Below are 13,887 nucleotides of genomic sequence, written 5' to 3'. Positions count from 1 at the left end.
TTGAGCTAGCATTTCAGCAAAGTTACATGGCCAACATTTCAATTTATACAGGATTTCATGTATATTCCAGGATCTAAAATAATATATTTCTTCCCTAATAATTGTCACTAGAGAAAGAAATAAAAACTTGTAGCTATTTTAATGATTTAGAGAGGTGTTTTAGTAGCATTCCTGTGTGTTGCAAAGCTCCTCAGAATTGCTCTACCACAACAATTGCCTTTTACTGCAAAGTTTCTAGTTCAGATTTGTAACATAGAGATTGCTGGTATATATAAAAATTGAGAGTAATTATTTAGTTAGATTTTACTAGGGATTTACAAAACATTTTGGTGTTCAGAACAGTTGTTTTGGGTGATCCATGCCTGAACCAAAAGGCATTTGTCTGTGCAGGGAAGAAAACAGGAATGTTTGAGCAGGATAGGACATGCCTCACTGGGATGTTGATGACAACTAAGGAAAGAGTAGGAAGGAAAGTACTGGGGAGTTGTCGGGGGAGGGGCTAGGCCAGTGAAATATGCCATGTTAGGGTATTGAGACCAGGGCTGAAGGAAGGAGGGAAGGCTTGGGGGAAGTTCAGGGGTGGGTGGACTGCTGGGACATTCTCAGTGACTGAGAGGAGAGACGGAGTGGCTGTGCTGGGGAGATGGGGGTTGGACGGGCAGAGCGATCTGCCACATTGGGACATTAGGGGGAGGATGGTATTAGGAAGATGGAGATAGGGGCTGGTAGGATATGCTAAGCTGGGAGCTGTGGAGAGGGAACGACATGCACCAGCCTTGCCCTACCTGCCTGAGTTAGACTTTGTTTGACCCAAAATCTGGAGTAGCCAAAGGATTCTGGGCTTTAGTTCTAGAGACCCATGGCAGGATCTCTGGAACATATTCTGGGGTTTGAAACAAAATATTTTCCCTGTCCCTCCCCTCTTTATGTACATCCCTAGATTTTACCAGTTCTATCAATTTAGAACAAGCAGTTAGAATAGAATTAGATATAAAAATGAATGCAGGCCATATATTTTCTATGTTGTGTCATTATTTTTCCCTAGAATTCAAGATTGCTTATTATTTCTATAAATAGGTACAAAATGTAGCATGTCCTTTTAGCTTACTGAAAAGTGCACATGCAATATGGTAATGGAGCAGGAATGCAAATATTTTTTAAGCAGATAGAACATGGTTCCATCTGGTGACCAGAAGACCTAAAGATACACCAGGATTTCTAATGTTCCATTAAAACATATAAAACAAGCTATTGTAATTCTGCATGACACCAAGATAAATCATATGTTTTAAATAACTGGATGACGTTGATGTTTGTATTGTATCTATGTTTGCAGTTCTTTAATTGAACAAAACTCTTTTTTTTTTAATTAAGATGACAATTGTATGGTTATTCACACAGAAATAATTGATCTTAGTGGGATTTTTCAATAAACCTGTATAGGAGTGCATTATAAAACTTAAGATGCTGAGTTTGTTTCAGTATGAGCAATTTCACACACACTGAATGAAATGTGTACTTGTTATCAGATAACAGTATGTAGCAAATGAGTTAAGTAGATTTTTTGGACTTGTGTTCACTTTTGCAACATTTTTATTGTAACATAGCAGTTATGAACAAGAACAGCTTTAGAAAGATGTAAGGGTATCACCTCAAATTAAGATGCACAGATTCAAAAGAGAAGGTTTAAAAGTTGTGTAGAAGATAGAATTTCACCAGGTGCAGCTTGTCATGCAGACTTCCTACGATAAGAGACATTCAACATACATACACATGCACAGACAGAATCATCACAACACTCAGCCACTCAGCATTTGGAAAAATATGTATTTCGTTCTCCCAGAAGTTTTTTAAAAAAGGTGAATGAATTAAAATGTATAAAACATATGAAGTTCATTCTTGTTATCTATAGTTTAGCAGATGTAAACATTATGGTAAAATTATAGAAAGATTTCAAACTAATCTGAAACTTGCCAAGGTATCAGGGAGGAACCAGAGATATTTATATAACCTCAAATAATAGTTCTTCTGCTCTTCACATAGTTCCTAATATAATCACTTTATAAAAGCATTGCTATCTACATGAACATTTCACTGTATGTCCATCTTTCCCCATCAAACAACACTTTGCAATACTACTTTTGTTTTTTTCAGGGGCGAGGCATTTTTGCAAGTGGAAGCCCTTTTGATCCAGTCACTCTTCCAGATGGACGCACGTTTTATCCTGGACAGGGGAATAATGCCTATGTGTTTCCAGGAATTGCCCTTGGAGTTGTTTCATGTGGAGTGAGACACATAAATGACGACATTTTTCTCCTTACTGCAGAGGTATTAACTATTCTTTTGTATATATAAATGGATATACAAGGACTATAGGTAGTCCTCACTTACCAACTGCCATGTTTACTGATCTTTTGAAGTTACGATGGTTGGAAAAAAAAAGCTTTGCAACCAATGCTTGCATTTACAGCTGTCGCAGCGTCCCATGGTCATGTGATCGCCATTTGGGTGCTTCACAACCAATGAGTATTTACAACCATTGTCGCATCCCATGGTCATGTGATCGCCATTTGTGAGCTTCACAACTGGTTTCCGACAAGCAGAATTAATGGAGAATGCAAAAGCGAAATTGCAAATTGTGGTCATGTGATGTCTCGTTTAATAACCATGATATTTCTTTAACAACAGAAGCGAAAGTGATGTCATAAGTCCAGTGCTGTCATATGATTTTTCACTTAGCGACCATGGCACTTAGCAATACAGTTGCCGGTCCCAATTGTGGTTGGTAAGCAAGGACTACCTGTAATCTCATCATTTATCCTTGAATAGATATGCCTTTCAATAACCATCAGGCTTCTATTGCTTTTATTTTGCCCAGTTGAAAGCAATTGTTAAATGGCAATAATATAATGAGGGCTTAGCCTGTCATGTCTGTCTGTTCCAGATTAGTTATTGTGTGGACACCACTCTGATAAAGTAGAAGGATAATGTAGAAAGTGTCTTCTATATAAGAACTCTAATGACTACTGTTCTCTATGATTTTACTATCTAGAACATGTTATAACCACATTTATTCTCATCCCTGTGATCAAGACATACTCATTGGAAGGGAAACAAAAATAAAAACTCTTCATAGTGTGAACCAGTTTATGAAAGCCAAATCTGTGCCTTTTAGGAGGAGCAAGCATTCTGTTTTGATCCTTAATTACTGATGGTTTCATAGCTTTTTGTTCTACTCCTTCCGATTTCATGGATCCTGTTTCATTTGCCACAACTTTCAGTTCTATTACTGACTGTATGCAAAGAATGTTTATAAAATGCTGGGTTGATATGGTGATATGTGTAACTGCACCAAGCTTTTTTGGACTCAGAAGATGCTCATCAATAATGTAGTGGATAGGGACTTGTGAATGGACTAATACATGTATCAAACTTGACACGGTATTACTTTGAATTTAGGAATACCATTCCCCTTGCCCCTGGGCTTATCTATAATGAGTTTTGTTTTCACTTTAGAACTGAGATCAAGTTTATAACCCACATCAAGTGAATGGACTTGCATTTATACAACAATAATTTTTCTTCCATTCTTCCCAGTACTGTCCTTTCTTTCCCCCAAATCTGATTCAGAGGATTATCAGGCACACCAAAGCAGATTTGGTAGATATATAGGGGGAGAATTGGAGCAGAATCTGCTGGTAATACCTGTTCTGTTGATGGATAGATACAGTTGGATACCACACCAAATAATCCAGATTTCAACATTCAAAGAAAAATTTAGATACATAGAATTCTGGAAGCATCTCCAGTTACAGGGCAGCAGCTATTTCAAGATAACACAACCCCTCTCCTTATTTATAACCCAAATTTCAAAAGTGCTGCAACAAATATATTAGTGTTTTATAGAGAGCCTGATAACTACTGACAGCTGTTCATATCTTAGTAGTTTTGCTTTCTTAAACTAACAGCATTCTAAATTGCTTTGATTTTTAAAAAATAGAAGTTTATCTGTAAAATACAAACAGACTTTCAGGAGAACATTAGCCTGTCTGTAGACCTGAATGACTTGTACTGACATTTTCATCCTTAAGAAAACCTAAGAGAGTGAATCATAAATACTTCTCAAATAGGCAATGATCCATTGCAAAGGAAATTGGTTAATTTTATCCTTCATGCTAAAATATTTCCCTATAATTTCAATCGGATATGGCCATCTTTATCCTGTGTCCTCAGTGGCCATGGTTAATTTAAAGCAGTGCCTTTTAAATTCTAGATGTGGTTCGTTTTGTTTGGTGAAGCAGTTCATGTATAATTTGTAAAATGCTTTGGAAACTTACTACATGGAGTATGAGCTGGACAGTGATGTTTCTCAAATGTCAGGCTGGAGAGGAAGAGAGCCAAATAAGTTTTTTTTTTTTAATAGGCAATTTTTGCAGAAAATGTACTAGAAAAATGAGTTACTGTACTTTGAAATAACTCTTTTGAGACAGAAACTATCATGTGTGCTAGTTTTGCTGAGGTATTAGCTAAGTATAACTGCTATTAACACTTTAATTCTCTATAAACGTTTTGAGAAAATCCAAATAAATTCAAAGGGGGTTATAGAGTACACTTGAACAGGATTGCACTGTGAGTGTAATTAACACCAAGTGGGATTCACAACTGTAAGAATATGCAGGATACTGCCTTACTAGCTCACTTCAAGAATGAATAAAGCAGGTAAGATTTGTGTGCCAGGAGATACAGGACAAGTGTATCATCTCCAGAGGCTCTCCTTCATATTTATATAGCTTTTTACATATCAGGAATGTACGAGAGCCATCCTTGTACACATGGCCTTGTGTGATGCAAAACTCTATACAATCTAGTTTGTGCAATATGGATACAAAATTGTGCAAATTAGAAATGTGTACATTTGGACAAGGCACATAAAAAAACAAGACTTTCAGCTGAATAATAATGTTCATTTACAATAATATGGTATAAAATGCAGTCCAAGTGAAACATGTTTCCTAGTAGAAAATGCCACTCCCTGCTAATACCTACTTTGATTTCTTTCTGGGCTCTTCCTTGCCAGTGGTTCTTCCTCTCTCTTATTGATTAATACCACAATTCACAATAATATCATATAGATTTTTGCCTTTAAAATAAGTTTGAAAAGAGGTTCTTACTTTTGCTTGTCCCTACTTTTAACTAAGACATGTGAAGACATTAACTTCTTGCACTGGTTTGTCAGTGGAGGAATCTGTGGGGATATTTGAACAGGGATTATGGAAAATCTGAACACAAATCTAAGGTTTATATTCAGTATGTAATTATAGGTCTTGTAAATTGTTAAAGTTCTCCAGTTAAAGCTGATAAAAGAACGAGTTTAGTCATTGTAAGCAATGAGTCTTGTTTTCAGGTGCTCTCATTTTCATGCCAAGCAAAGGAGAGTTTGGGGTGATACACCAAGGTTCTGAAGGCTATAATGCCATAATTATAGGCAGATTCACTGTGATGACAAGCATCCTTCTTCTGTGCTTATAATATTTGAGCACTTTAAGCTAATGAAATATTATTGTAACTCTACATGCAATGATTAAGTCATTCTACCAATAATCCTAGGACCAGTTCATTATAGAAAAAAATAATCATTTATTGATTACAATTATTTTTATATCTCTGCATTCTAGAACAACCTCTGGTGATTTTCAGGACCATAAAACCATAAAGCACAGTAATCAAAATACAATTTAAAATATGAAATTAACTGCAACATTCCCCATCTGGCACTCAGTCTCAGTGGTGACCATCATATGGTGGCGAGACATGATTTCCCCCAACCCCTCGTATTTTATTGTTCTTGCTTTTTTAAAGTGTAAGCTGCCCAGAGTCGTTTGGAGTTGGATGGCCATAAAATAAAATGTCCCAGATGCCCTCTCTAATGCCATTTTGCTAAAGGAGAACAAAGGGTACAATAAAGAAACATTGCCTCTGCCCTCTCCCCAAACTGCACAAATAGGGGGACGTTTTTCATCTATTTATTTATTATTATTGAGAAGAAGAAAGAAAAAAAAACATAGAAAGTACTTCAACAAAGAAGTGAAAGAAATACAACAAAGAAAAAACCCGTTAATATGTCATTATAACAGTAAACAATTATAATTCTATATATACTTATCTAATGCAAATATTATTCTAGTACATATATATTTCTAATATATTTATATGACTATCATGTTTTTTTTTAACTTACATGTATTTTGCATAAATGAAATAATGAGTATTTCATTATATTTGTCCATACAAAGTCTATGTCTATAGGCAATCCGCTTGTAAGTAGCAAGTGCAATCAGGTCACAAATAAGGGGACCTTGAACATTCTTTCCTGGGTTGATTGTTTGGGCTGTATCAGTTCTACTTGGATGAGGTGGTCTTGAGGTTATCTGGGAACCAAGCCATGTAGACTATAGGAAAAACCAGTAGTTTGAAAGTGGACCCAAAAGCATATTGGTGGCCAGTGCCAGCGGTTGCAGAACTGGTGTCAATATGGCAGTAGTGGCTCTCACCTACCTATATAATGGAAAAGCCAAGTTCATCACTCTGGTATAATATCCATGAAAATCTAGCATATAATTTAAAGATCATAGCCTTGCCTATGATTTAGCCCACTTTTGCAAGATAATCCCTAGGGTACACATATCCTGTATGGGGAACAAATTGCAGACAACCACTAGATTGATTGATTGATTGATTGATTGATTGATTGATTATGTGCCATCAAGTCATTGTTGATTCTTAGTGATTTTCTCCACTAGATGGCAGCAGATAAAGTTGGAAAAGTCAAAGTCTTGGCTTCTATATAGAGGTCATCTGGATCTATAAGCCTACTTCAAGCAAAAAGGTACACTAGGCTTCTGTTCCAGAAGGCCTGGAAAGCATATTTTGAAATGGAAAAGGAAGAAATTTAAAAAGTGGTTTGTGAAACGGAGTAGGTAAATCTTCAGATAAGAGAGGAAGGGGAAGTCAATACTGAGCTTTCCTTGCATAAACATGTAGTGTAGATTTGTAATAATATACATATTAAAATGATAATGTTGATAAGGCAAGAAAGTCCCTCAAATACACTCTGACGACAGAGAACATTCTGATGCTGAATTTTAACTAAGATGCAGCAACTGATGTCACCACAGGACTTGATGAGATTCAGATGGCCCTTGTCACCCTGCAATCCTTCTGCAAGGCCTCCTGGTTTAAAAGAACTTGGATCTCCTAGACAAGAGCATTGCTTACTCATCAGCCACATCAAATATAGACTGTGCTGCTTTTTCTTAACAACTTCAGCTCCCCCTTGTGGATTTCAAGTTATTAAAAAAAATGTCAATTTTGATAACATTTATTCAACGTTTTCCTGCTTTTAGGGGGAAAAAGAAGACAATCATTTATTTATTTATTTATTTATATTTCAAATTTAGATTTGAACAATAAATCTTTTTTGCACTATAATACATTTGTATATATGTATGCATGTATACACACACAGACAATTTCAAAGGGCTAGTAATATGTTCACTGAGTGAAAACTTTTTTATGGGGAGAGGTATTCTTGTGAACAGAAAAATATCTCAAAAATAGGCAAGAAAGTGAAAATGAAAATGAGGTTTATATAAAATATTGGGTAGGACCAAGATATAGGAATTAAATGTGCACTTATACTCTTTCCATTTAGTTTCTGGGGTGGGACCCCTTGTGTGATTGGATGGAGCATTACTACTACTTGTTCTGAAAGCACTATGGCTCCTCCACTGCAATTGTATATTTGTTCCCCAAGGACTTTGGGTATGACAACATGGTGGGGTTGGATCTTCTCCCTTTTATAGCCTTCTTCAGGGTAAAGCCCTCCAATGGACAGTGCTATCAAGAGTCTAACATTTCTGTTGTTTGTTTTGTAGTTGCTGTTGATGATTTGTCCAGACCTTTCAATATCCAAAATGCTTTGCTACCTCTTTTGCCTCAGTAATTTAATTATAGCTAAATATGCCACAATTAAAGACAGTCTATTCCTGTTAGTTCTGATTAACAATGGGATTGCTGCCTTATGAGAGATTTAAAATACTGGTTCACCTTTCTTAAAGGTGCCTTTGTATGAGACTCCAATACTGATTCATATAGCTTTCTAATGTTAAAATGTAAGATTTTGCAGGCTGTAAGGGCAGCCTAATTAGAGAGATATTTTGTACATTTAGGCAAAGAGGTATATAAATAGCCTTGTCTGGACCTGGAAGCTAGTAGAATTGGGCCTGTTTATGACTGGGATGGGAGACAAGGCTGTACTGGGAAGCTGATAGAATATCCTGGAAGGCAATGGCAAATCACTTTTGTATTGTGCCAAGAAAATTGCAGGGAGTCTAATGTCCACCAGGAGTCCAGCTCCAATTGGAGACTTTGCTTTCAAAGTCAAGGAAACCTTTCTTTTAGCTTTTTCTATATGCCTGAAATTATTTGTTAGGTCTGATGACTTTATGCAACTGATAAAAAAGAGAAAAGGATTTTTGGGGTGCAAAAAGAGCTTACATCACTTTGATTTTGATTCTGTTTCCTTTGCCCTACATTTAATTCTGGTACTGAAGCAGGTCTCCTTAAATATGTACATATCTATGTGAAAGGAAAGAAGAAAATCCTTTTAAGATGATCTCTGGATGGTTGGTCTTCCAAGTCATCTCCATCCTAGCACATTCCTGGTGTTGATAGCAAACAACAGCAGGAGCAGTTGTTTAAATTAAATTAAATTAAATTAAATTAAATTAAATTAAATTAAATTAAATTAAATTAAATTAAATTAAATTAAATTAAATTAAATTAAATTAAATGAAGGATCAGGGCATTGGGGTAGAAAAAAGTAGAACAGGACAGGTATCAGAGATGGAGCTGCTGTCATTTTAAAACTCCCAGATACATTCACTCTTGATTTTTTTTTATTAAAGCAAGTTTTTTTTCTTTAAACAAAGCTATCAGTAATACACATATCTAAAATGTATGTACTTTTGCTTCCTAGGTTATATGCCAACAGGTATCAAAGAAGCATTTAGATGAGGGCCGTTTGTATCCACCTTTAGTTGCAATTCGAGATGTCTCTCTTAAAATAGCTGTGAAAGTAAGTTCATTTTTTACTGACTAATCATGCTGTGTGTCAGCCTTTTGAAGGTAGACCAAAGTTATGAATGCTATTATAAGGTTACGGTAACAGAATCTTGCAGGTCTGGACGCTCCTCTCCCCACCCTGCCTTTATGTTCAAGGGAACTAGGGAGGGTCAAGTCTGAGATGCTTTCTCAAATCACATTCCTGCTCTGGACTCAGGTTTCTCTTATCTGACCTTGTCTTGGTTGTGGCTCTTCTTCCTATTCCTCCGGGTTATTCTTACAGCCCATTCCACTGTGATTTGTTAAAAGGTCGTTAGGGTTTTTCTCAATTTCAGGGACAGAATATTTACAAAAATGCCTCAAATTGTAGTGCAAAAAGTTACAGTGTTGCAAACCAACCCTACATTGTGCCACTTGCTAGTCCCTGTTGAAATTATTTTGATGTGAATTCATTCTCCTCTTTAGCTTTTTAAGAAGGTTTACCTTCCAAGGCGTTGGAAGGTAAACCTTCTTAAAGGTTTACCTTTAGGTTAACCTTGCCTTGCCCCTTCTTTCCCTTTCTCTTCCTTTGAAGCTGTCTGGTGGGATATATATTCCCCACCACCCTTTTTACCCCAGAAACAACTCCCATGACGGTGGATGACTATCCAATCTATGAAGTCCCAAGTAAACTGAAACTGACTTTCCCTAGTCACACCTTCTAACATCAGTATACAAGGCATGCAAGTTTTGTCCAACAGGACAAATAACAGTGAAGCGGTCATTGAAACACAGTCCTGATTTAATCCAATTGGAACATCAATGGAGATTCAGTCACAAATCCTTGGCTTCTGGTGTAGTTTGACCATCTTTCTCACTCTCTGGGCCTCATTCATTTTTCATTTTCTACAAGCTGCCAATTCTTTTCTTCTTGCTTTGTTGTTATCAGTAAGGAATTGCTTCTCTCAGGCACATCTGGTAATCATTTTAAAGCCAGTTGTCATATTTCATTCTCTTCAACTTGAAAATGCAGGTATTTTATTGATGTCAAAGCAAATTTAACTGTCAAAGAATTTGTTTTGAAATCCTGCATTTTTTGTATGGCAAAATTTTTGTTTAGTATAATTTTTAAGCCAGTGAGAAAAATCAACACAATAGAGTGTATTATATAATACAAAATATTTTATATTAAGGTTAAAAAATACAATACAATCAATACAATTACAGTGATTATATTTGACCAATATATCATCTGTATCACCAAATAAAAAATAAGAATGTTTTTTGGAACTCTAACACTTAACTTCATCTTCTCTATACAGTGGAACCTCGGGTTACGAACGCTTCTGTTAACGAACTTTTCGGGTTACGACCAGCTCCAGCTGCAAAATTTTGCTTCGGTTTGTGAACTCCGCCTCAGGGTACGAACAGGATATGCGGCCATTTTCCCTCCCGTGACATGGTCCGCGGCCATTTTTCTGCCTGACACGTGGTCCGCGGCCATTTTCCGCCCCTGACACATGGTCCGCGGCCATTTTTCCGCCCGACACGTGGTCCCCGGCCATTTTTCCGCCCCTGATATGTGGTCCGCGGCCATTTTCCGCCCCTGACACGTGGTCTGCGGCCATTTTTCAGCCCCTGACACGTGGTCTGCGGCCATTTTCCGCCCCTGACACGTGGTCATAGGGAGGGGGACTCTCCCTCCAAGCAATAGCCACCTCCCTGTCCTCCACGCCAGAACGGATTAACAGTAATTACATTGAACCTTATGGGGAAATTTGCTTCGGGTTGCGACCAATTTGGGTCGCGACCAGAGTCACGGAACGAATTAAGTTCGTAAACCGAGGTTCCACTGTATATCACATATAATATCAAAAATATTTTGAACAAAATGTGCAGAATTGTATAATTGCTACCTTGTGAAAAAGTGAATTACAAATTGGAAGTGATGGTATAAAACATACATCTGTGTATTTAGTTCAAATCTGTACGTCTCCCAAAATCCATATCTGTATTTAGTTATTGTGAAAAGAACAACAAAGCAAAATTATTTGAGTTGCAGAAGACAAGTCTGCAGGGTTCCCCATTGATCTGATGAATGGCTGTGTAACAGGGTCAATATTTTGTCTAAAGCAGTTTTATTTTTCACATCTCTTTAAATTCATTTAAATGAAATACATTTAATTTCTAAAGCTTTCCAGAATAATTTTGCAAAATGTATTCTGTCCTGTTATTCCCAAGATGGTGTTTTACAGACCTCAGAATGTGAGTGGAGAAGTCCATTAGAGGTCTTCCCTGTTATGCTTGAGTAGTAACTCGGAAAAGAGATCTGACCTGCGGGATCCAAAGTTCTTTCCTCAAGTAGGACAAAAAAGTAGGTTAGCTGGGTATAGAGAAGTGGAACTTTCATACACAATTGCCAGGTAAAATAAAAAGTCACATCTAGCACCTTAAAAAAAAATACTTTAACTTCACCTTCCTCTTTTTAAGGAAAAATCTATGCCTTACACAAAAGATGTGATAATAAATAAGCATATTTATTTCAAAGTAACTTCCGAGGAAAAATTAGTGGGGCTGATTTTCAGTAAATATACCTACAGCAGAGGTGTAAGGATGATTTCATACATTATAGGTTGGATCCAGATGCAAATCATACTTAAATAAGTCCTGCTTAATTTAATGGACATAAACTTGTTATTACTACCTCCTACCTGCCCACCCCCCACTAATATTTAAGTTCACTCTGCCTACATCAGGATCTAGGCTTGTTATACTTCAGTGTAAACATACAAGGCTTTAAGTCTGCATGTGAACATAATACAGGTAGTCCTCATTTAGCAACTGCCTTGTTTAGCGACTGTTCAAGTTACAACAGTGATAAAAAGTAATTTTATGACCAATCCTCACATTTACGATCTTTGCAGTTCTGTAAAGCAAAGCAAAGCTGAAATAAGATCATAAGCAGAGTCATGGTTTCATTAGAGACCACTTTGCTTAATGACCGAGTTGCTGGCCCCAATTGGGGTTGCTAAATGAGGACTACCTGTACGGTATGCCAGTTGTATTGTGATATATATACAGTTCCCTGAGAGCCAAAATTATTAGAGAATGCTTTCAGTAATCAATTTTGCTTACTGCTAAATAATTTGTGAAAGGGTCTTAGGCTACTAACTAGGAGAACTGAAGGAAGATCCAGAAAATTAAACATACACTCTATTGGGAACATTAAGAGTCTAAGGTTATAGTCATTTACGTGCATTGAATGCAGTGAGGCTTACACTGTAAGATCATTTAAATTGCATTCCTGTAAACATTGTTTGGGAGTAAGAATGGGATATCTGAGAAAGCCAGGGTGGCAGGATTAAGTGTGTTGCCAATTATGACATATCACTGTCATAAAGACCTGAGTGTGCTTGGTGAGTTGGCCCTCTATTGTAATGAGTCTAGGATGCTTGACCCGACTACTTTAAAATAAAATGCTCTGAGCTGAAAAACCTTCAGCATTCAGCAGTGAAGCTAATATGGATTAATAGATGATGATTGCTACAGCTTGTAACACTTCCTTTCAAAAGGTATGATGCGCAGGAATGTTTATCTTTTCTTGGACACAACACAGATTTATTGCTAGCTATATGATGGGAATCTGATACCTGGTAATTAAATTTTGAATTTTCAGCATTTAGTACCACGCTGCCACTCAGGCCAATATGAATTCTAACAATGAGGGATTGTTCTTGTTCTCCTAGATTGCAGAGCTAGCCTACAGAGACAAGACAGCCACTTTCTACCCTGAGCCAGAAGACAAGGAAGCATTCATCCACTCCCAGATGTACAGCACAGACTATGAAAGCTTTCTTACAGACTCTTATACCTGGGCGGAAAAAGCAATGGAAATACAGACAAGAAAAGCGTAACCAAAAAAAAAATACTGTAACAATGGAGCACTCCAGAAGTGGGCAGATTCCCATTTTTTGTTAACTCAGAACTCAATTTTTAGCAGCAGTGTTTAAACCCATGGGTCTGGGGTTAGAAATGTTTATGTCTTTCACTTTAAGCTACAATCGTAAATATGTAAGCAAATGAAAATAATTTGGGTATAATTTTTTCCTAGTTCTTTTAAAGGGCCTCTGCTAGATTCCTGCTTAGGCAGCACTTACTGTAGGAGGAGAAAATTCAGTAAAGTTATTCTTCGTAAACGTTGACATCTGTACAAAATGATGGTTCTGTTAACTAGTTTTGCCATTAAACTCAGATGAAGCAATACTCTGATAAAACATTTATCAGTATAATCACAAGGCTTTTTAAAGTTTTATCCCTTCATTTGCCAGCAACTTGTCTGTAGTGTACCTTTGTGGAAGCTTTCCAGATATGTTCAGTGGTGTACCCTTGAGTCAAGGAAGACTACTCCATGCCTACTTGATCTATGGTTGCAGCTTGTAGATCAGTGAGGAGTGTCTTTTGAAACTTTTCTGTCATTGGTAACCTTTGCATTGGGATCCCCCCTCTCCACCATTCTTAATAGAATTCACAAACCTGAAAAATATTGACCAAGAAACAATCCTATTGATTCTTTTAAAGTTTGGTGTTGAATGATGATGATGATGATGATGCCATTTAACGCTTTGTATACAAAGGGCAGTAATAGAGACATTCACCTCACCATCTTAGAGCGCTTGAGGGGAATTCCTAGTGATTCTTTCCTGTTGTGGCTCTATCAGTGTGACAGAGCTAGACTCAAGTTACAACAACATTCTCATGGTGCCAACCTCTCCCCCTTTTTAAAAT

General features: G+C 36.9%; 1 protein-coding gene across 2 annotated transcripts in view; it reads left to right on the top strand.

Moving 5' to 3' along the window:
- The window catches only part of ME1 (malic enzyme 1), a 126,044-nt gene extending 112,742 nt beyond the window's left edge, over window positions 1-13,302 (top strand). For both annotated transcript variants that reach the window (XM_088138093.1, XM_088138097.1), the window contains exons 12-14: window positions 2,155-2,328; window positions 9,038-9,136; window positions 12,849-13,302. In XM_088138093.1, the coding sequence (XP_087994219.1) occupies window positions 2,155-2,328; window positions 9,038-9,136; window positions 12,849-13,016 (441 nt within the window). In that variant the 3' untranslated portion in view covers window positions 13,017-13,302. The remainder of the gene's footprint in view (window positions 1-2,154; window positions 2,329-9,037; window positions 9,137-12,848) is intronic.
- Window positions 13,303-13,887: the final 585 nt, after the last annotated feature.

The sequence above is a fragment of the Python bivittatus genome, unplaced genomic scaffold (assembly GCF_059951505.1).
Source record: "Python bivittatus isolate LINGU-HERP-01145 unplaced genomic scaffold, Pbiv_v1 ctg000020_np1212, whole genome shotgun sequence".
In the NCBI taxonomy this organism is placed as follows: Eukaryota; Metazoa; Chordata; class Lepidosauria; order Squamata; family Pythonidae; genus Python; species Python bivittatus.
Note: the sequence above shows the minus strand (reverse complement) of the source record. Positions and strands in the feature narration are given on the sequence as shown.